The sequence below is a fragment of the Gadus morhua genome, chromosome 5 (genome assembly GCF_902167405.1).
Source record: "Gadus morhua chromosome 5, gadMor3.0, whole genome shotgun sequence".
In the NCBI taxonomy this organism is placed as follows: Eukaryota; Metazoa; Chordata; class Actinopteri; order Gadiformes; family Gadidae; genus Gadus; species Gadus morhua.
In genome coordinates, this window is record NC_044052.1 from 11,141,852 (window position 1) to 11,166,444 (window position 24,593).

At 49.1% G+C, this 24,593-nt stretch overlaps 1 protein-coding gene across 4 annotated transcripts in view; it reads right to left on the minus strand.

Annotated features, from left to right (window-relative positions):
* esrrb (estrogen-related receptor beta) overlaps positions 1 to 23,976 on the minus strand; it is a 53,655-nt gene extending 29,679 nt beyond the window's left edge. Inside the window, exons 1-3 of one of the 4 annotated variants that reach the window (XM_030357161.1) lie at positions 23,881 to 23,967; positions 15,194 to 15,262; positions 2,924 to 3,336 (exon numbers count right to left, since the gene is read on the minus strand). In XM_030357161.1, coding sequence (XP_030213021.1) covers positions 2,924 to 3,323 — 400 coding nt within the window. In that variant the 5' untranslated portion in view covers positions 3,324 to 3,336; positions 15,194 to 15,262; positions 23,881 to 23,967. Of the gene's footprint in view, positions 1 to 2,923; positions 3,337 to 15,193; positions 15,263 to 19,346; positions 19,815 to 23,880 lie in introns of those variants that run through there. The other 3 variants (XM_030357159.1, XM_030357162.1, XM_030357160.1) reach the window with 3 other exon arrangements.
* Between the last annotated feature and the right edge of the window lie 617 nt (positions 23,977 to 24,593).

Here is a 24,593-nt window from a genome sequence, read left to right on the forward strand (position 1 = left end):
TAATGAGCGAGAAAGGACAGCTCCTTTGTTTTCTTCTCATTAGAAGAGGGCCGCCTCACACTCCACCCTTGACTGCCTCGTTATTCCTTTAATTAATCAGTTCTCATCAACGGCACCCTCTCGTTTCTCTCAAGGACTCTCACATCCCTCCATTACCGCCTCCGCCCAGCAATGTTTGCCTGTGTTTCTTTTATCGTTTCACAGGAGAGTTTTTTTGTTTTTTTCCTCCCACCCCAACCCCCAGTCCGCCTCCCAAATGTCCCCCCAGCCCCCTCCCCGGCCTGCGTGCGCTGCCTGGGACCCCTGTCTGATTATTATGCCATTAAGCCTCTCCTTCTCTCCTCTGAAAGCGCGGCCGGGTCCCTCTCCAATCTAAAAAGGAGTCCGGCTTTTTTTTTTTTTTTTTTTTTTTTTTCTTTCCCTGAAATTACCGGGCGACGCGTGCCTGAGGTTCTAATTGGCAGGCCTGTCCCCGGAGACGGCCCCCTCCCCTCCCTCCCGCCTAATGAAAAGCCTCGGCCTTAATTACACTTTCCAAACGCTGATTGTTATTGACAAAACTCCCGTGGCTCGGACAAACGCCGGCAGATTAGCTCCATTACAAGGCGGGCCTTCCAAGAGCAGCGCCAGAGAGGGATTCACAATCGACGAGGCAGAGGGGGAAAAGAGAGAAAGAGAGGGGAAGTATAAGACCGATTTTTTTTGGAGGGGGGTTTTCATTTATGCACCTTTCTCTTCTTAATTGTTTTGCCGGTTGCTTCACTTGAGACGTCTTTCTTCTCTCAATGCCCCATTTGCTGTTCCTTTGTGTGGCCGTCACTGGTTTGAATTTTCAAGTCGGGGGACAAAGGCTATGTTACTCGAGAGGATAAAAACGAGAACGTCCATCTTTTGTAAAGCGGGGGGATTGCGGATGGCAGCATTGGTAAATAGGAGGCTTGGCCCTAATGTTTTTGTTTGACTCTGAAGGGTACATAGACTGTCTAACGCTGATAGGGCTGGAAGGTCCAAAGTCAACAGCTATCAGCCTTCGTTCAATACCGTTCCTTCCATCGTGGTTTTATGACTATGTATGAGCACTACGTTTTCCACCAGAAGCCCAGAGGACACTATTTCAGAAATTATTTATATTGTTGGATATGTACGAGCATTGTTTGTTTTCACAGTCAATTTTAAAAGTACAATTATTATTGACTATGATTGATTTGTGATAATTGTTATTGTATTACATATAACCTGTGATAAATTTACATTTTTCTGAATCCAAATGGAACGGCTTGAAACTGATGGCTGGTTGAAGAAGGATTCCCTGAGTCTATAATATGACTGATTAATCTGGAACAAAGCACACACTTTCACAGTGGGAGCTGGTTGTGGGGGGTTTTGTGTGAGTGTGTGTGGGTGGGTGGGGGGGACCCTCAATGCCTCTCTAATGGGAGATTTGGATGACATCATTTTATGCAGATAGACACTCGCACCTTGTTCCCAAACATAGGGTGTCACACGTCCATTCACACACACAGAAGATTGACCCTTTTACACACACACATACAAACACACTAATGCAAGAGTGCACGCATGCACAGACACACACCCATGCACTCACACACACACACACACACATACAAATGTGAGCCCAAGAACAGGCACACACATAAACACACAAGCACACACATACATGCACGCGCCCACACATGCACACAAACTCACACAAACACTTGCAAGCACGCACACATGCACATACACACACACACACAAAACAGGCGAGCATGAGCATCAGAACACACACACACACACACACACACACACACACACACACACACACACACACACACACACACACACACACACACACACACACGCGCGCGCGCGCACGCACCAGAATGGTGGGGCGGGGGGGGGCGGGGGAGTGAACAAGACCAGAATATTAAAGGCAAGCACTCAGAGTCCCCCAAAGGCATCTGTGCAAACAGCCCCTCACACTCGACCAAAATTGACCTCTGAGATGATGTCACGGCCACCCCTCCCCCCAGCCCTCGTACCCCGCGCCTGACCCCCGCTCCCGACGGCCCCGGCGCCCGCGTCCACACCGCGGTGAGGGGGGCACGCATGACGGGCTGCGACGCGCCATGCCCCCCAGGATAATGAGATACCACCTCCCTCGCTCCGCTAACAACATCCAGCGCCGTGCATGTTCAACATTTCAGCACGCACTGCGGAGAGGAGTCCTCATCCTGATGGTGCAGTGATGAGGGCTATGCCCGATGCTTGTACTTCGTTTTAAGTTCAACTTAAACATCATAACTTGTTTATGATAGTGGAGAATTCATGCAAAAAAAAAAGTGAGAAATAAATCATTGTCTTCATTTTATTATTTATATTATATATTTTTTTTTATAAAAAGATAAAAGGAGTTGCTTTGCTGTTACTTTTACTGAGAACCTTGCTGATCGCACAGCCATGCATGGTGGCTATACTGTGTGGGACTCACGGAGCGGTACAGTAGTACGGGGGCGGGCTGGTGCAGCATGCTTTAGGTGTTCAGTTTGCGGTAGAACACTGCTCGTAGGAGGGTCTCGGGGGGCCGCCGGGGCTTGCTAGACGCGGTACAGCGACTCTGAACATGGTGATTCACTCTGAGTGGGCTTCGTTCCGAGTGGAGTTTGTGTGTTTTTTTTTTGGCGTGCGTGTATGTTTGTGTACTTGTGTGTTTGTGTGTATGTTTGTGCATGATTGTGTTTGTCCGTGTATGCGTGTGTGTACCTCTTGACGGTATAGGATGTGCTTCCCTGTGTGAAGTGCGTTCAACTCTCAGTGGGCTATGAGAAAAGAGAAAGAAGGCACACATGTGCTCTCTCTATTTCTCTAGCCACACGGTCACACACACCAACACACACGCAACCCAGAGCACCAAAACACACACCTTGTATTGTCCTCTTGAAGAAGGCCTTGCAGGCCTCGCACGAGGCCACGCCGTAGTGGTAACCCGAGGCGATGTCGCCGCACACCAGGCACAGCCTCTTAGGAATGGAGTTCAGCATGTATTCACACTTGATGGGCGAGTCCTCCATGATGCTGCTGGAGCAGTCGTCGTAGCGCTTGCGGCAGCTGCCCGCGCCGCCCAGCCCGACAGGGGTGAACATGGGCGGGGAGTCCAGGCCGTTGGAGTGACTGTTCATGGCGCTGACATAGCCGCCACTGGCGTCCGAGTTGCCGCTGGGGCTGTGGTGGCTGACCGTGTCCACCACCGAGGAGGGGCTGGACGGCTCCGTCTTGATGTAGGACCCACAGCTGGAGGGGAGGTGCCGGTCATCGGCGGCCATCCTATTCAGCAGCCTGGGGAGGGGAGGGAGGGAGGGAGAGAGGGAGGGGGAGGGAGGGATGGAGGGGAGGGAGGGAGAGAGGGGAGGGAGAGGGGGAGAGAGAGAGGGGGAGAGAGAGAGGGGAGGGAGGGGGAGAGAGAGAGAGACACATAGAGACAGAGTGAGAGAGGTAGAAAGAGGGGACAGAAGAAGAAGAAGAAGAAGAAGAAGAAGAAGAAGAAGAAGAAGAAGAAGAAGAAGAAGAAGAAGCAGAAGCAGAAGAAGAAGAAGAAGAAGAAGAAAGGGGGGGAGAGGGGAGGGAGGGAGAGTTTAGTCACGCTCCATGAAGACAAGTAAGAGGAATGAATAATACTACAGACCAATGAATTTCTTGATAATACTCAATATACAAACACTAAAAACATACATTAAATCGTGTTCCCTCAACAAGAAGAAATACCATTTAGGACAAAGATGAGAGCCGTGTGGGTCTGCTTTAATCTGGCGCTGGGCTAAGGGAGGGAGGGAGCGGGTTAGAGGCTCTGTTTGTTTTCAGATGGTTTCACGCCGCCCACATTATGACTCTCTCCGTTGCTGATGCCTCGTTCTGTCCTCTCTCTCTGTGTCTGTGTGTCTCTCCCCCCGCGATGGTCCCAGTGCCACCAGTCAACCAGGTGGGAGGGCCCTAATCACCTCATTAGCTCCCCAAGCACAAGCAGCTGCAAAAGAGCTGCAGCGTCGCACAAAATGCCCACACTAACATACACACACGCACACACATACACACAGGCACGCAAGCACACACACATACACACACAGGCACGCAAGCACACATAGACACGAGCACGCAAACACACTCCCAAGCACACACGCATCCATGCATGCACACACACACACACAAGGACGCGCACACACTTACACACACACAGAGAAACAAGCACATGCACACACACACACACACGCATGCATAAACACACTCATACGAAGGCATGCACGAACACAAGCATGCACACACAAACACAAACCGAACACACACAAACACAAACACAAAAAGAGACAACAGAAGACCCCAACACACACACACACACACACACACACACACACACACACACACACACACACACACACACACACGGGCCATCCCAGGGCAGGACAGTGTGGAGAGCAGGGCGGAGCGCGTCTCCTTGAGTCAGCAGTCAGGCAAGAGGAAACATAATGGTGAGCTATTGACTTTTTCACCGTCTATGACGCTATTCTGGAGTACATCTCCTCTGATGTAAAGTCCAGTATACGTGGTGGAGGAGGGTACAGCCTGGATTCTGTGGCACTGGGCCCTCGACATGCACCACATGCCCTCCCAGACCTCCTCTGACCTGAGGCCAACATTCACCTTGGTTCCACCCAAACCCGTTTTGCTCTAAAATATACAGAGGGACGAAGAAGGCACACTTTAAGCTTAGGCAAGCTGACTTTGGTTTATTTGGCCACAAATAGGGTGAATTCAGAGTCGGGGGGGGGGAGGGTTGAGGGGTGGGGAAAGGGCTAACTCAATATATTGGGGAAACGGTGTAGCCACTGTGACCTGTAAGGCGAGGACATCACGCATGCACACGCACATACACACACACACCTCCCATTCCTGCATCAGGTATAGCGTACAGGTCAGGGGTCAGGGGTCACCGGCACCTGCCTACATTAAGGAAATTGAGCCGTCGCACAGCTTATGCAAATGGCGCCGTCAGGGCTCAGACACATGAGTGGCGGCCACGGCGGCTCAGGTCTTTTGCACATTTTGCTCCATTAGCATATTGCCAGCTAATGGTAATGTTTACATACTTGACATGTCAGTTTACCGTCAGGTTGTGGGTGACGCGGCAGGTGGTGCTGCAGGGGTGTTTCCACCGCCAGCACCACCATCACCGCCACCACCAACGCCCCGGCCCCCGCTGCCACCACCCATCTGTCTTATACTTGACAAGAGACAGGAAGTCAGAGGCCCTGCCGCCACCGCTGCCATATCCTATATCAGCCAGACCGGACAGCCGTACCCTGGCTCTCCCTCGCTCCCGCTCCCGCTCTCACTGTCACGCTCTCTTTCTCGCCCTCTCGCCCGCTCTACCTCTACCTCTCCCTCCCTACCTCTCTCCCTCTCTCCCTCTCTCTCTCTCTCTCCCCCCCTCTCTCTCTCTCTCTCTCTGAGACTGATTTAATTGTAAGGCTGGGTGAGGTGGGGTTCAGGCCCAAGGGGTCAGGGGTCAGGGGGTCCACCTTATTTTCTCACACTGTCTTCCGGCCCGTGGAGATGGGGGTCAGTGTGTCAAATTAAATCTCATTCCGGGGTCTCCCTTCCCTGCTGTCATGTATATTCATCGGCGCTGGGTGCCCCAACACCACTGGAAATTCACAAAAAGGTTAACTGCTAAAATAAATAATAAAAAAAGAGCCCCCCTTGTTAAATCCGGTGACCTTGTGGAACAGGGCCTTGGGCAAGGCACTTCTGGAATCCTTGTGTTGATATGAAGCCCGCACAATATAAAAATAAGGTTTAAGGTTTCTATATCAACATTATTTTTTTTACAGCGTACAATTTGCCAAAAAGCAAGCTGTTCAATTTACAGTTTCTCTGTCAAACTTCATCATGTTTTAAGAACAATCTTTGGCCCCCGCGAGTCCAGCTTTTTTTATTTCCTCATAGGGGTTTTGAAGTACTCGATGTCATAAAAAAAAAAAGGTGTAATTGTGTCCCTCTGTATAAACCCTCCAGAGAGACGCCTGTACAGTGAGAAACAGGAACGCTAAAATCATTCCGGGCCCTCCTAAAAGCTGCCCATGCCTTGGGTAATGAATGCAGATTGCCTTCCCCATCAGCGGACTCAGGGCTCTCTGTCCGTCTGCCTCCCGTTCTCCGTGTCAGACGGATATGTGCACCTGTGCGCGAGGGCACCTGCACTCGGATTATTAAAGGAGATGTATTAAAACGCGGGTGCGCGAGATGACTCCATTTAGCTTTTATTTCACCAATTCAGAGTGAGCTTAACCCGGTCGCAAAGGCCAGCCTCGGGGAGACACTTAGCATAATTGCATAAATGTCTTAACTGTTCCTCCTCCGGCTCTATGTGGTCATTTATAATAAATGTGGCGGCTGGACCGGCCTCAACTCGTTCCGCGATGACATATTATACTACTTCTGTGCTTATGTTTTTTAACAAGCTTGCATGTATTGATTAATGACACAGACGGGACAGTAACCACTTGAACCCGTGGCCTATTAATCAAAATAGGTGGAGGTATTTCTATAAATATTAGTATTCACGCTTCCCAAATGAAATCTATAAATACGATTGTGGGGGGAAAATGAATTATGAACATTAAACGGTGTGACGGCAGCAATGGTGGGATAAATAATTCAATATGTGGGGCAGGTGCTAATTAGCTGGTGCGCTCCGCAGACAGACATCAGCAGGGGGTGGGGGGGGGGGGCGACGGGATGCGACCTGATGCTGTTGAATCTATACCTCTTCCTCAGGGTAAGAGCTTTTCAAATTCTGCTGCCTGGCTGCCCAAAGGAGCAGTGCTCGTCACAGATACAGTATCTCTCTCTCCCTTTCTCATTCTCTCCCTCTGTCTCTCTCTCTCTCCATCGCTCCACCCTCCTCCTGCTCTGTTCCTCCTCCTTTTGTTCCCTTTGTACCGATCAAAATTCATGCTGAGTGGTGGGTTATAGACCCACAAAAGCACACTGCGCAGTTTGGTTTTAATCTGATTCCATGTGGCCCTCCTAACAGTATTTCACATCCCTAATATTATTCGGCCGGCATTCCCGTGACCAGGATTAGCTGGCCTGATGATCCTGGAACCTTGGCCATCGAACCCGGCCTGCGCCTCCTCGTCTACCTCCCCCTGCGCCTCCTTCTCCGTCAGGAGGAAGGAGGCCACACTCAGACATCATAACGGCAACGTGAGGAGCTGATAGAACCTATTTGTAACTCTCTCTCTCTCTCTCTCTCTCTCTCTCTCTCTCTCTCTCTCTCTCTCTCTCTCTCTCTCTCTCTCTCTCTCTCTCTCTCTCCCTCCCTAGCTCTCTGTCTCTTTTTAGCGCTATCTGACTTCCTCTCTGTCTGTCTCCCTCATTCGAGAGAGAGAGAGAGAGAGAGAGAGAGAGAGAGAGAGAGAGAGAGAGATAGAGAGAGAGAGAGAGAGAGAGAGAGAGAGAGAGAGAGAGAGAGAGAGAGAGAGAGAGAGAGAGAGAGAGAGAGAGAGAGAGAGAGAGAGAGATGCCCATGGTCACTTTGCCTGCCGTTTCTGAATGTTTGATTGGCTTCGCAACCTCGTGTATTTCCGATTCATATCTAGGGACAAAAAGTGCAACTGAACATTAGAAGAGTGTCAGAATTGTTATTTTCCGAATGATTCCCCTCCCCCTCCCTGAAAATCGATTTTACAACATCTCTGTAACCTCAAGGTGGTGTCATCGGTTGGGTGCTGCACCACCCTATCACAGCCCCCCGAGAGGAGTTGGGGGAGGGTGGAGGTGTTGGAGGAAATGGGGGGGGGGGGGGGGGGGGGTTTGTGGAGGTGACATCTGCACGCAGGTTGACAGTGATATCAGATGCCCCAGCAGGAGCAGATCTGTCTGGAAGGGGCCCCCAGGCGATGGGGCCCGATAAGCCAGCGGCCCCAGAGTCCGCGCGGCCAGGACGAACTCAATTAGCTCCTGACAGACCTCTTCTCACTCGGACCCCCGGACCCCCGCGCACACGGCCTCAGACCCGCCACAGCCCGGGCCCACTGGCAGCTGCCGCGCTGACCTCCACAACAGGGGCAACTGCCACCGATGCACACACACACACACACACACACACACACACACACACACACACACACTCACACACACACACAGACACCCACACACACACAAGCAAACGCACACCAATGCCCGGACTCAATCGCAGACGGAGAGCGAAATGGAAGGGAAAAAAAGGAAGGAAAATAAACACATTGTAGAAACGCAGCCACGGAACAGAATAGGTACTGCCACCCCCCCCCCCCCCCCCCCCCCCGAGGGTGAGGGAGGGAGGGAGGGAGGGAGGGGGGCGGGAGGGAGTGGGGGAGAGTGTGGCGTGAATGATCTCACATGGGAACATGTAAATTAAAATGAAATTCAGAGATGCTGGATGGTTGGGGGGGTGGCTGGTCTTTGGGAAGCTCTGGGGACAGGCGGTTGGGTCGGAGACGGGAGAACATACTGGTTTGAAATATGGAAGCCCAGCGGCGTAGACGGCCCCCTGTTAATGACCATCAGGGGAATTAGGGGCTAAGAGACCCTTGAGGCGATGCCTATGAGCACAGTGCGCACACCCCGGCACGTGTGTGTCTGTGTGTGTGTGTGTGTGTGTGTGTGTGTGTGTGTGTGTGTGTGTGTGTGTGTGTGTGTGTGTGTGTGTGTGTGTGTGTATGTATGTATGTGCTTGTGTGCATGTGTCTGTGTCTGTATCTGTGTCATTGCATGTGTGTGTGTGTGCAAGAATTCATGTTTGCGTGTGTGTTTGTGTGTGTGTGTGTGTGTGTGTGTGTGTGTGTGTGTGTGTGTGTGTGTGTGTGTGTGTGTGTGTGTGTGTGTGTGTGTGTGTGTGTGTGTGTGTGTGTGTGTGTGCACATATGTGTGTGTGCGCTCATGCCTGATGTGCCTTGTGTTGGTGAGTTTAATCTCAGAGGGAATATGAAAGATGGGAACACGCGCGATCGGTGGCAACACAAACCCAGCCGCTCTGCAGACAGAGAGCCACGCTACGCTAGTGAGGAGAGGCCTTCAAATTAGAATTCATTAAGTCCTCCTCTGATGGGGGGGGGGGGGGAGGGGGGGAAGGGGGAGGGTCCTCTTTATTAACGGATACGGCAGACACTCCGGAGTGGGCTGACAGAGATTTATGACGGGCAGATCTATGCAGGCAAACAAAAGAGAGATGGAATATAGGAGACAGACCGACAAGATGCGAAGAGTAATGGCGGTAATGGTGGAGGGAGAGAGAGAGAACTGAAAAAAAACAGAACAGACGGAAAATGAGAGAGAGAGAGAGAGAGAGAGAGAGAGAGAGAGAGAGAGAGAGAGAGAGAGAGAGAGAGAGAGAGAGAGAGAGAGAGAGAGAGAGAGAGAGACAGAGAGAGAGAGAGACAGAGAGAGAGAGAGAGAGAGAGAGAGAGAGAGAGAGAGAGAGAGAGAGAGAGAGAGAGAGAGAGAGGGTTCTGCTTGGCATGGTTATGGAGCACAGAGGGGGGCCGGATCGATCGTTGGTAGTCCGGGCTGCGGTGCCCGGTTACCACTGGGGGGGAGGGAGGGAGGGGGGGGGGGTCTGCTGCTCGGCGGGCCGTGCAATTAAGCTCCTCAGTCTCCAGCAGGCGGATTATATTTAGCTGCTCCACAGCGATGTCACCGTCGTCTTTTCTGAAACCATGAGCTCACTGCACTACCACAACATGAGCCCGCCGCGCGCCGCGCAGCACCGCAAAATAGCGCCAGCCAATGGAGGCCCATCTCATCTATCGATCGATCCCAGCCTCCCCAGCCTCTGCCCGCCCGCCTCCTCTCCCCCCTCTTCCTTCCTGTTCCTGAGATGGGTTGGGAGGGGGGTCGAAGGGGTGAGTGCTGCTGTTTGTCTGAGATGTAAACTGTCTGAGCCGCACTGGGCAGATCCTGTTCTTCTGAGTTTTTAGGGAGGCTGGAGGAAGGAGCATCGGACACCACCTCCTCCGTCCCTCCACCTCCTCCTCAGTGGGGGCCGGTGACGTGGGGTTACAATGGGCTCCGACGCCGGGAGGGGGTTAGCAGAGTAACCCAGTCCCTGAGTCAGGACTGTGGGAGATTACAGCAGAATCTGAGGGCTTGTCATGCTGCCAGACGGCCCAAAAATAACTTGGGATGCAAGCGGTCGCCTGTACAACGGGTCTACCGCAGTGGCTTTTGTTTGTAACACGGATTGGGTTGACAGGAGGAAACATTGTTTTAGTACTGATACTAATTGGAAATTATTTCAGTAAATTTGGTATCAAATATTGTGAGTTTTAAATGAAATTTCTCAGCAGTGATTCAGAAAATAGGGGCTGAGCATTAGTGAGCGGAAATCAACCACAGCATATTACTGTGTAACAGACACTCAACTTAGTAACACTCAATAGAGTTCAATAGGAAAGATTCAGGCTAAGATTACATGGTCTGTGGCGTGTGAACGTAAAGCTATTATTACATGCTATTAGAGCATCTCGGCCCATTATCTAAAGGCTCTTCCAGTTGGAGCTCCTTCTCCACAGATGAGCGTCAGTTAATGAAGGGGAGAAACGAACAACTGGCAAATCGCTACCATCGTAGTCACGATGCAAATGTGAGATTATAATAACAATGCGTGGCATGGGTGTGTTTTGTTTTTGTGTGTATCCACGTGTGTGTGTTTTGTGCATGTCAGTATGTGTGTGTGTGTGTGTGTGTGTGTGTGTGTGTGTGTGTGTGTGTGTGTGTGTGTGTGTGTTTGTCTGTGTCTGTCGGCCTGTCCGTCTGTCTGTCTTTGTGTGTGTACATTTGTGTCTGATCACACGCATGTTTGGTGTGTGTGTGTGTGCGTGCGTTTCTTTTTTTCGAGTTTGCATGCGGGAATGTGTGTCAATATGTGTGTGCACGCGTGTGTGTGTGTGTGTGTGTGTGTTTTTGTGTGTGCATCAGTGTGCGAGCGTGTGTGCGTGAATTTGTGTGTCTGTGCATCGCAAACAGAGAAGGGTTATGATAAAGAAGGCGGGCTATTTAACGGCGTCTAGTGTAAATCACGGTGTTTCGACACAGTGGCCGCGCGCAGCGAGGAGACGGAGCCATGGAGCCATGCATGAAATGACTTCATTAATCTTCTCTTGATAGACTCTCCTTATTTAGAGGGAGCTCTACCTGGCCCAAAACAAAGAGCTCATCCTGTCTGCTCCTGAATTAGTCTCTTCATCAGAGAACCGGGGAAGTAGATGCGCCCGCACAAACACACACACACACATGTCAAAGGCGTGCACACATATACAAATTCACATAAACAATGTGAACAATTGCGTGACGACACACACACATACACACACACTATGTAGAGTGATATCTTGTGTTACCGCAAAATGATCAGATCTAATTATTATCCTTATATTTGTCCATACAAATACATAGAATAATCTTTCGACAGTACTACAAACATAACGTAGCACAAAAAAGGTCTAAAACCAATGGGTTGTCACATGACAGTCCCGATCCTATGGACGTAAACAGAAGCACTGATGGCGTCCACGGGCACGCCCCTGTGAGCATGACGCCGCGGTGATGAATGAACGAGAACTGCCTTCCAGTAAAACAATCAGCCCGCCGGTCAAGAGGATGAGTCCCGCTCACACCTGATTCCGCAGCCTTTTACAAGCTCATCCCAACCAGCTGCCCCTCATTGCCCATAAACACCGCGGTCATAAAGGAGGCTGGGGCGGCCTAACTGATTTATACGCCCGCGTCCAGGGCCGTGCTATTCAGGAATAATTAAACTTCAGGGATGTTATCCTGAATGGATGCGGGGGGGGGGGGGGGGGGGGGGGGGTTGTAATCTAAACATATATCTCAGCAACTAGCAGTAGTATACGTCTGGGTGCTCAGAAGGAGCTCTGACGGCGGGGCAGGTCCAGCAGGCAGCCGGTCACAGAGGCACAGTCACTCCTCAGTGAGTGCAGATCTGCTGGAAAAAGGCGGCACGCTTTCTGTTTTATTTATGCACACGCGCTTCGAGTGACCGAGAGTCAAACGTATACACGCTGTCATGTTATATGTAGACACACGGAGCAGACAGGGAGAAGGGGGCGCGCCTAGGACGTCTGTGCACCGCTGACATGTATGTGCAAACGCATGTCACACACACACCCACACATATATATGCACGCACACACACACACACACACACACACAAATACATACACAGACACACACAGATGCACGCACGCACACACACACACACACAGACAGAAGCACACACAGACGCATATACACACACACATAAACACAGGCACACACACACACACACACACACACACACACACACACACACACACACACACACACACACACACACACACACAGAGGGGGACCAGCTTACATCATGGTATCACATGAGCAATGTTGTGACACACGACTAACTGGTGGCCTGGAGTAAGCCACCCAACGTGTAAATGGCTTTTCCACATCTGTCACTCCCTCTACACCTGCTCAATACGCGAGCAACGCAGCCCTTCAACGAAAAGAACCAGACCTGCCTCTCCACCTGGGTACACACCTAGCCCCCCTCATCTAACATCCCAGATAGGCGGAGGTAAAAGGAAAGGTTCACCCTCAGACAGAGAGAGATGGAGGACGGAATATTTACATTATTTTGCTCCACTTATTTTGCTCCACACATTTTCCTGAAGATGGTTACAGTCATAACGGCTTTACCCCACAAAGGTTTGTCACCTTGCTATATACACACAAAAAGCTGATTCTAACACGCAGACATCTATTTAATAAAAGGAAATGGGACTGGCATATGTGATACGGCAAGTAAATCTATATAAGTAATCTTTCCTGTTTTATTGGCTTGTAAGGGTCAATTTATTTTGGAGTGGTCCATTTATTTTGTTTATTTAAAATAGAAATACTCAAACATCTTCCATGGCGCAGCCGTTACAACGCACGGACGTCGGCATTCGTGCCACAAAGCGACAACAGCAGAATGTATCGACAGGGGCCGAGGGGAAACGAGCCACGTCAATAGACATTTCTCGTGGCCGCGGTGGAACGAGGGGCCGCTACACGCAGCCGGGGTCGCTGGCACTCTGCACACCGCCATGTTAACGGCTTGTTATTGGTCGCATCTCCTTCCCCTGGGCCAATCAGGGGACGGCAGGACAATGGCAGCCCTGTTGTCTCTTGTAGTGAGACAAGACAGTGACACCAAACCAGCGCAGTCACATATCAGGACGGGAAAATAAGTGCTTCCACTTGTATCCCTCTCTCAGGACCGGGCCCCTGAGGGCCCCAGTGGTTGTACTGAAGGAGAACATTTGTAAAGCGCTTTTAAAGAGCTGCCGATGTCGTCCGATCAAAGGCTTTTAATGAGCGAGGAGTGAGAAGGAGAGTCGGGGAACCGCCAGGGTTGCAGGGCAAAGCTGTCGCGGGGAATCAGACGGGCTATTGTGATGGACGGTTTCCATATTGATTTCATAAATAAACAGAGCTAACCATCGATCCTAATGTTATTTTGCATTTCAATTACTGCTCAAAAACATAACCTTCAAACGTCTCGCCGCTCAATAGCAATAGCATTTACTGATAAACGCCCGCGTGCCCTCCTACGCCGGCACGCTCCGTACCGACTGATTATAGCAGACTTTGCATTTTCCCCTCCGTTCCGTCTGGGATGCAACAGAATATGCATCGACTCCTCCTTGTGTACAATTGAACCGAACATTTTCCATACAGAGGAAACGGCCATAAGGACCAAACGGAAATCAGATGATTTTGTCAACAATGATTCCAAATGTATCTTGAATTTTCAGCTCATGAGAGAGGATGATAGAATTATTGTTTCCATCACCCTTCTGGCTCTCCAAGGTGCCTGCGTGAGAGTGTATGAACATGTGTGTGTGTGTGTGTGTGTGTGTGTGTGTGTGTGTGTGCATGTGTGTATTTGCATGCAGGGTGTGTGTGTTTGTATATGAGCATCGTGTGTGTATGAGTGTGTGAGCATATGCTTGTGTGTGTCTGTGTGTGCACATGCACAAGTGAATCTGAGCATGCACGCATCATGTGTGCATGCAGGTGTGTGTGCGTGTGTGTGTGTGTGTGTAGATGAGGTTGGGGGGGGGTTCATGGTTGGGTGTTGGAGCAACAGGGAGAATGGCTGACGCAGCGTGTCAGCGATAGCACTCTGCTGCCACAAGGGCACGGAGGGGGAGCGGCGGAGGCCAGCATTATCCTTCTAGACTAATGGACCTGGTTATTTTTAAACAGATTCCCACCCTGCGGCGGAGGTGTCCAAGGTTACCGTGGACGGCGGTACTGGGGCGGGCCCGCGTTGGCTGGGGGGGCCGGGGCGGGGGGGCGCGGGGGGGGGGGGGGGGGGTGGTACCCGTGTATGCGGTGACAGAGGTTTCACCGCCACGGGGACGATGGCGTGAAGCGGTGGAAACGACACGCGGTAAAGATAAACATCCCGGGACCGGGTGGGGCACCCTAATCCCCCCCCCACCCCCCTCTCTGAGTCACCGTGCGGGGCTAAATAACCCCACCCACATCCTCAGCACCTCGGGGCGTCTGTGTGGGGAGTGACCTGAGCGCGGGGCAGCGTAGACGCTCTGCGTTGGCCTCGTTTTGGGCGAGCGCCCTACGTGGCGCCCGTCACGTTACGCTGGCCTTTTAAAAACATAGATCTAACACGTGCGTACGGACCCGGGGAGAAGGGAATTTAAATATTCTCTCAACAGAACTAGGGCCGCATAGGTCTGACGGCATTGTGAAGGTGAATTCCTGCATAGCCGGTAATTACCAGGGGAATAACGGGAGACAGGGTGCAGAGTGTGGGTGGGTGGGCGCTGGATGTATGGCGAGGGGGGAATAAAGAGGTTTGTAGAGTTTTAAAAATGACTAAATGCTCTAAAAAACCTCAGATGAGGGAGCGATAGAGCTTGGAAAAAACTGCGCCTTTAGTCGTCTAAACGCCCGCTGCATTCACCCCCATGACCGGGGACAGCACACCCTACCCCCTCCCCCACAGTCCAGGCTGACTGACATACTTACAGTGACAGAGAGACAGAGAGAGAGAGAGAAAAACACATGATTCCTCATATGCAGGGCTTACCAGAAATGAGAAGGCTCCAATGTAGCCAGCGGACTGAGAAACCGCCCTAATGAATTGGACAACGAGGCCCTGTTGATACAAGGACACGCATTTAGAATTTGGGCGACACATTGAATTAAAAAAAAAAAAGTAAAAAAAAAAGAAGAAAATAATAAACAGGGTTATTCTTGTGGTTATGAAGAGGCTCAGTGGGCCTGACACCTCCTAGGCCCGGTGTTGGCCCTAGAACGGTACTGGTCAGCGGCCCTGGGCTCTACACCGCTCCAGTCCATGGGGCTCCTGGCTCTAGCCAGAGTGGCCGTGGTCGGCAAGCAGCCTCTTCTGGTAATGTATTCTGAAACCAAATTACCGTAAACTGATCCCATCTGGATAGTGTCCGTGCGGGGCTGTGCTGGTCGCCCACCGTTGCCTCTATATAGCCCCGGCGATAGCATCTCCATGAAGACAGCTAAAAATCGGATTAACCCAATAACACTGAAACACTTGGTCAAAGAGCAAAGAGCTTTTAACTTGAGATACACTAATGCAATCCCCTCTCCCTTGTTTTCTCAAACCTAATAAGAGGTTCGGGGGGGGGGGGGGGGGGGGGGGGGGTTTACGGAGTAGGACCCCGTGAGCAGCGTGCAATGAAGTCAAATAAATTGAAATTCAATTCATCATTGTGTGCTAACTTCTGCCGCTCTAAAAGAAGGGAGAAAAACACCCTGAGAGCAGATTGTGTTGTGTCGAACACGGCCGGGCCGGAGCACGAGGAAAGCTGGAGAACGTGTCGATAGAGTGAAGAGGAGACGTCGTGCCACAGGGCAAACGACCCCGGCTCAAACCAGACCTCAACCGCCTCTTTCTGGTTCATTCCTGAGACGCGACAGAGCGACCGCCAACCCCATCTCGGGTTAACACTAAGGTCTGGGCACCTGAGCGGTCTACCTGCAGTCACGAGGACGCCTGACACTACAGCACACCTTAGAACACACAAAAAGCTGAAAACACAAGTGTGTTGGTGAACGGCACGAGCCGGTAAAATAACCACACATACGTGCCGTGAGCAATCTGATCTCAGAGCGCCTGCTTCACTGATAGCACAGAGCAAGAAATTAACCTTCACGCACTTCGTATTTTCGCAAGATAACACCAGCCGAGCCCTGTATTATATTGCCCCATCCTTCCACAACTCAAAAGAGACAAACTCTCATTCCCTGGCAGTAGCAGTGTGCAGTGTGCGCCCCCTGCCCCCCCCCCCCCCCCCCCCGGGGGGTCAATCTATACAGTGTACACACGACGGTGAATCTACAACAGGGGCCACCGTTGCTAATTACATGGAGCACATACGTCCTGTGTAATCCTCTCAGCCAGGCCCGGCGCCTCCACTCAGCCCGCTGTGAGGGGCTGGACATGCCGCCATACAAATACCAAGAGGAGCGCTACTGTGGAACCGGACTAAACAGCCCACAGCAGCCCCTGTGTGTGTGGCGACCCACACACACACACATGGATACGCACATGCACACACACATACATGGCTTCCTTAATAAGTGTCATGCAGGCAAACACACACACGCACACACACACACACACACACACACACAGCTGCACACACACACACACACACACACACACACACACACACACACACACACACACACACACACACACACACACACACACACACACACACACACACACACACACACACACACACACACACACACACACACACGGTAGCGGATTGGCCTGCAAGTAACTGATCTTTTTTTCTTTTGTAACTGATTTGAATTTGTCGAGTTAAAAATGATTTGATGGGAATATTGTTTGCTATGATACATTGTGAAAAAATATATACACTCTAAGATGATTTCATGCATGGAGAATAAAATAAAATACACCTTGAATGTGTATGCATTCATAGCAAAATATATAAAAAATAATTTATTCCCCGGGTATAAATGTACACATTAATAACCCCACAGTTTTCAACTATTAAATACACAAGAAGTAATAATATTTGTATTTTGCCATAGTCCTCAAAATATTTTTTAGGACATTATGCCTACACCTTATCAATTGTTGTGTGATATATTCTGAAGTTTAAAAACATAAGTACTTAAATGAAGATAATAACAGGTAAATAAAACGTATCCCTCTGTACACACACACAAAATAAATATAACAAAATAATTCAATAAATAAGGAATTAAACAAGTCTTCAAGCTCCTTTTTCTATCATACAATATGAGGAACACACAAAGCTTCCTAACTTAAGCTATCTGACTACACCCATGCACCTCCAAAAACCTTGATTATGACCCTATGGTTTTAACATTAAATGTAAATGTTAATAAATTCTAATGCATTCATCTTTTAGAATTCCCTATTTGAACTTGGATGACTCACAGCTGCTGGTGTGATTTGTACTGAATTGTATCTCAGGGAGGGACTATCTTTCTTATCAGTCTTCATGGAAGAGAAAGTGAGATTACAGAATAAAGCTCTAAGGAGTTCATGCTCTCAAATTATTATCGTGTTTTTTAACTGTGATCGCATTGCCTGCAGAATAATTCTTAGACTTTATAAAAACCCACCATAAAGAAACCATCCCTACAAATGACTGTAAACTCATATTATATTGACCAATTCAAACTTAATTTCCATTGCACTGTAGACATCTAACAGAGGTAGAAAATAAAAAGTCACAAAGGATGAAATTAAATACAAATATATCTCTTCATTTGCTTGTTTAATTGTGTTTTCTTAGAATATATCCAAAGTATTTTGTGATTCATCCTTTGTTAAATATGTCTACTCAAAAAGCAAAACATATCAAAATCTAATTGTGAATTTTCAAATTTAAACGGCAGAGCAGCTAAAGTCAAGGATAATATTTCAAATAAATATGTAACAATTAAACCACAAAAATGAAATCAAAATAAACAATTTATCAATTGTTTTATCAAACCTCTACCCTATATCAAAGAGTGGAAGATGCATCTATTTGCCATGTTTCACATGGTGCCAAAATTGAACTGGGCATTCACTTTGTATTTCTCTTGTAAAAGAAAACATAGATTACACCTAATTGAATTTATGTTGCATCAAATGAGAGGTTGGGGGTAATTTTAGCAGATTATAATCTCCACCTCCAGCCTCTCTCAGAACCCAGGAGCTGACTGAGGCTGCGGTGTGTTTTGCGGGCCGCTGGTTACAACGTACACCTCCAGCCGAATGAGGTCGTCTGCATTGTTGGTGTTTTACTCTGCACTAATATTCCACGGGGCAATACATCCTCCCCAACTCACCACATTCACCTCATCTCTTTCACATCAGTGTTTTGCTCTGAACCGGCCCGTCCGTGAACAAAGCCATCACAAAAGAGAACTCCTAACCCGAGCCGACAGCCCTTCCAGATTCTTTAGTAAAATTGACACACATCTCAGCCCAAGCCGGTGTAATCAATTGGTCATGCTCACGGGATAAAAATGGATGAAGACCGCAATGAATAAAGTGGCTTCAGAACACATTTCACTCTCCTAAAGACACAGGAATACATACCTCACTCACACTCCCTCAGTCACACACAGAAACACACACACACAGAAACACACACACACACACACACACACACACACACACACACACACACACACACACACACACACACACACACACACACACACACACACACACACACACACACACACACTCACGCTCTCTCTCTTTCTGTCTCTTCCCTCTCTCTCTCTCTGACATGAAGGTGCACCTGCCCTGTTGCTTAACAGTCAAACTTTTCCTCATTAAATGTAAAAAGAAGGAGACCAGGGGAAACCGACCCGTCAGGAGCCTGATAGTACGGTTTTAAACAGAGAAAGTGGATGTCAAGCATAGGCAGAGCAAAACAAGCACGAGGGAACCACTAAAAAGTTTAGTTGAGTCGATTATCAAGAAAGGAATTAAACAAGTCTTTAAAAGGCAACCTAAAATACAGAGTGAAGAAGAGAGGTAAGAAAAGAAAGAGAGTAGGAGATACAGAAAAGGAGAAAGAAGGTGAGGAAGAAGGACAGAAAGAAAGAAAGAGAGAACGAAAGAAAGAAAAAAAGAAAGAAAGAGAGAGGAAGAAGTAAAAGTAAAAGGCGCAGCGAGAGATGAAAGTGGCACCTACTGGTTGTGATAGCTGAGTGGGTCTGGGAGACAAAGTTCTGAAATGTCCATCAGTCCAGTTTTAGCATTCCAGGAATGAGAGGAAGTGGAAAGAGGAAACAATCGACAGCGGCTTCTTCCCCCGACTGACGGCGCGGCGGCCCGAGACCCGGCGCTATGGAGCGAGCCCTCCAGCACGGCGGTGCCCAGCCTGCGCAGGTACGTCTCTCACCGGAGCCGGGTGTCGCGCGGGCATGTGTGTGTCCGTGTGCGCGCGTGGTCAGCGTGTGCTGGGAGTAAGTGTGTGCGTGTGTGTGTGGTTGAGAGTGTGTGAGTGTGTGTGTGTGTATGTATATATATGTATCTATACATATATACGTGCGCTGCTAGAGAGATAGAATTGGCATCTGAGCTTATGTGAGTGTGTGCATGTCAGTGAATGTGTATATGAGCAAGAGGGAGCGGGCGAGAGAGATAGAGAGAGAGAGAGAGGGAGGGAGGGAGGAGAGCGGAGGTGGGGGTGGGGGGGGCGGGTTGGGGGCGGAGTGAGGGTGGGGTGTAGAGAGGTAAAGGGGAGGGGGGAGAGAGCAAGCGAGAGAGAGAGAGAGAGAGAGAGAGAAAGAGAGAGAGAGAGAGAGAGAGAGAGAGAGAGAGAGAGAGAGGAGAGAGAGAGAGAGAGAGAGAGAGAGGGAGGGAGAGAGAGAGAGCAGCCCAGGCAGCACTGGATGAGCGCTAAGATGGAGAGAGCCGGCGAGAGCGAGCGAGAGGAATGAGTCTTTCCCTGGTCAGGATGGGGCTCTTTAAGACTCAAGGGCTTGATGAATATGGAACAGCTGCCGTTGGCTGGCTCCGAGGGGCAGGACTTAAAGCGACGGGGGGACGGGCGGGGGGGGGATCCAAGCTCTCGTTGGCTCAATCGCTGCGCTCCTCTACACAGTGCAGTACAATAGGCTCACACACGCTCACACACACACATGCGCTCACACACACTCACGCTCAGAGACACACACACAATACACCGTTCACCCCATGGACGGCGGACTCGGGCGAGGTATTTAGGAAATAGAGGCTGCATTGACAAAAGTTTCTGCCACTTGAGTAAATACCGACTGCAGACGGACAGACGGGCGAAAATGAAAAATAGATCAGTTACAATAGAAAGTGTGTGTGCATCTGAAGTGTAATTCTATCTTTTGGTCTAATCCAAATCTGAGACAAAGTTGTGGAGAAATGCTTTAGATACGTGATTCAAGGAAGGAGAATCCATTTCCTCTACATTGTTCGGTCTATTAAAAAACATTTCCCCAGTTTTCCTCAGTGACATTCTACAAACATACAAAGCCGGTAAATCCAAAGCAACCATATTGCCCTTTTTTGCACCCATTTTAAAAAACCTTTCAATGTCATGTAAACATTAAAACTTCTAAATTGATTATAGTTGTTAAAAAAATACTGACACTCATTCTTTTGTCTGTGTGTGCACAAATGATTGACACTGTCCACCGTAAATTCAACACAAGGCACAAGCACGCACGCACATACACACACACACACAAACACATACGGAAAACGGAAGATCTGCATCTGAAGCACTTTTAAGTACTTTCACCGAGGCGATGGCTGTGAAGCCCGGGTAGAGACGTTAAGCCGGCCCCATTGAGCTGTGCCTGTTACCCTGCCTGTGTTGCATGCAAAGGCACCATTGTCAACCTTTCACCGCCTGTGTGAGAGGCGATCTCAAGCCATAACTCAACGTCTGCTAGACCATCATCTTCTGAAGCGGCATTTTAAAACCCACGTCTAACCCCCCCCCCCCTCACCCACCACCACGCTTTAAACAACCCGCGTCGGGGGGTGGGGGGGTTCAGTGTAGATCAACCTCCAGAAGAATGCTGAGAATGCAGATACCGTTTCACAGGACGCAGAGGGGTCTCTGTCCTGTTCTATGTTACTGTATCTCTATACTAAGAACGGAGCTTACCATGGCATCTCATTGGTGGGGGGGTAGGAGGGGAGGGGAGGGGAGGGGGGGAGGGTCCGAAATAATGGCGGAAGGTCGAAGCAGACGAAAACAAAAACAAAGCAAAAGAACACGCGGAGCTGACCCCCTCGGCCAGGAGTCGCACGGACCTGCTGAAGAAGGGACAAGGAAAACAAGACAGCGCTCACTCCCAGTTCAGCTGCGGAGAACTGACTGACCAGGGCTGAGCCGGACCGGGGAGGAGTGGTGTGTGTGTGTGTGTGTGTGTGTGTGTGTGTGTGTGTGTTTTGTGTGTGTGTGTGTGTGTGTGTGTGTGTGTGTGTGTGTGTGTGTGTGTGTGTGTGTGTGTGTGTGTGTGTGTGTTTTGTGTGTGTGTGTGTGTGTGTGAGTGTGTGTTTGTGTGTGTGTGCATGTGTGTTTGCGCATGTGTGTGTTTGTGTGCTTGTGTGTGTGCCTTCCCAGTGTATTTCTCTCTGTTGCGGTGAGCACAGCCCTAGTGTAGGCAGCGGGGCAGCAGGAATGCCCCCCTCGCTGCTGTATGGTAATGGCCACATACCCCTGGAGAGGAATCCCGTTGCATCCAGGGGCTCACGTTTCCCTAATCAATGAGAAAACATCACGCGATCCCTATTGATCTCCTCATGCCCCTATTGATGGATCGGGAACAGTGCCCTCTTTTCATTTTTTTTAGGTTACGCCCAGATTAAAAAACATCTGGGATCTTCTCACGACATGAACGGCTTCATGGCTGAATCAAATGGAGACAGATTCAAAATCAATCGGTTGCTTTCGATCAGAAAACGCAATCAGAAATTGCACCTCAGACAAAAGCAGTCAAAGTGAGTGAGTGTGTTTGTTAAGAAGGAAACTGAACTTCTGAAAACATCCTTCTCTAGAATTACTCCTGCAACATTGCACACGCATTATCTCATAAATTACTGCATTTTAGAGTATCAAAGAGACTATCAACCTCTTTTGAATCAGTATCATTAACCCACGGAAAGATTATTTTTCCACATACTTAAGCCTATCTGATACGTGAGACGAGGCATCGCTTCAGAAAACACTAAAATACCCAGCAAGGATTTTAGTTTTTTAAGAAATGGATATCGACACAAACAGAACTTATGAAAAGGCCTAATTGAAAACCTCTTCAAACTCTCCTGGCCGTATTCGGACGCACTTCATTCTCGGCATCCGACTGATCCCCTTTAATAATTGATGTCGATAAGCAGCTCCTTGTGATTCCCAGCTCCATACTCTACCCCCCCCCCCACCCCTCTGCTCTGCCCTCTCTCCATGTCTCCGACTGACAGGGTGCAGACTGCTAGCATCCACTCTGAGCTATGAAGAGTCTGCCGCTGCTGCCGCTATCGTCCGCGCTTATCTGCTCTGTTATGAAAAACTCTGCTTGTGACAGCTGATTTGACAGGGAGAAATCTGATACAAATAAAGAATAGACTTGTACTGGGCAAACACTCGATCAATCTTGGCAGGGCAAAGTTAGTTTTACAACCAATATTGATTGATGCGTGTATAGTACACTTAAGATGAGACAAAGGGGGCAAGTGAGGAGGACAATGTTTAAAGAGTTAAATGTGTATGCGTGCACACACTTGACACACGCCTGAGCATGTGCAAACCTGACGTGGACAGGTGTGTGTGTGTGTGTGTGTGTGTGTGTGTGTGTGTGTGTGTGTGTGTGTGTGTGTGTGTGTGTGTGTCTGAGAGAGGGAGAGAGAGAGAGAGAGAGAGAGAGAGAGAGAGAGAGAGAGAGAGAGAGAGAGAGCTAAAGCTAGAGACCTAAGGAATACTCAATGCCATCTAAAAAAGAACATGTTGATTTGAATACACGTCAATAATTATTTAATGCTGTTCCAATGATTATTGTTGCAAAAACAACGTATGAAACTCTGTCTATAGAATGCATATTATTTTGAATGATTTCGTTGAGTACTATTTGCGCTGAATTTACCGATGACGATTGTAGCCTACGTCAAAATGAAACCACGCGGTTGAACGCATGCATGTCACTCTTCTCTTTTTAGATCCTTTATTTGTCGCAAACAAAAAGTGAACAACACGGGAGCAGGTGGGAGGGATTAAATGATGTGTAAAGAAAAATCAACGAGCTGTTGATTCACTTGGCTAAAGTCTGTATGTTCTGAGAATGGAGGACTCACTCCAATTTAGCACAAATATATCCTACACTGAATGCCTGACACTGACAGTCCCATTTAGTTAATTTTATGAAATACATTTAATTTAAATCAAATAATAACGCTTTGGTTTCCCCGCAATTTACAATGATAAAACCGAGTTGTTAATTTCACCATAATTCATTCACTTTTCTGTGAGCTATCCACCTCGTCGCATTTTACGCGACCTTTTATTTGAAGACAAATAATTCGGCCTAATTAAGTAGAGTTTGAGTGATTCAAAACGAACTTTAATTCACAATATTATTTCTGGTGCAAAAAAAATATCATGCTGTCGCTGAAATAAATGAAGGGCAGAAATACAGCAGACAGAACAGTGTTTGATGGAAGCGTGAGGATGAGAGTGATGGTTCTACCTGACTGGGACGGCTCATACAAATCCCTCAGGGGCTCCAGCGGAGGAGCGGAGTCTTCAGGCTGTTGGAGCACTGTGGGCTGTGTGTGCGTGTGTGTGTGTGTGTGTGTGTTGTTGGGCACTGTGGACCTGGGCTCGGTGTGTGTGTGTGTGTGTGTGTGTGTGTGTGTGTGTGTGTGTGTGTGTGTGTGTGTGTGTGTGTGTGTGTGTGTGTGTGTGTGTGTGTGTGTGTGTGTTCGCGTGTGCGTGCGCACGCGCGTGTGAGTATGTGTGTTTGCGCGCACAATGACGTGCGTCAGGCAGCTCAGTTATCAGCTCCTCCTCCGCGGCGCGCCATCGCTCCATCCACCACACAGAGGCTGCTGTCGCTACAGCACTTCAACTCATCACTGACCTTTTATTAGCGCCGAGGAGTCCTGATTCATTAAGATAGCCTGAACTAAATAACCTTAATTCTGTCTTCTTTTTTTTGTTAGTTTGCTGATTAGTTTGCGTAAAACCATGCGTAAAAGAGCTGTGAGATTTGCCAAGCAAAACCAAATCTCAAGTGAGGCTCCCCATGCAGTGGCGGAAAACAAAGTGGGTTGGATTCCAGCGTTGATGAATAAATGAGCAGACATAGTAACGTCGCGTCTGACGCAGAGATCGCAGTTGAGTGCGATCTAGGCTATCCAATATCTTAACAGGTGAAGTGTGACAGGTTATTGGCAAGTG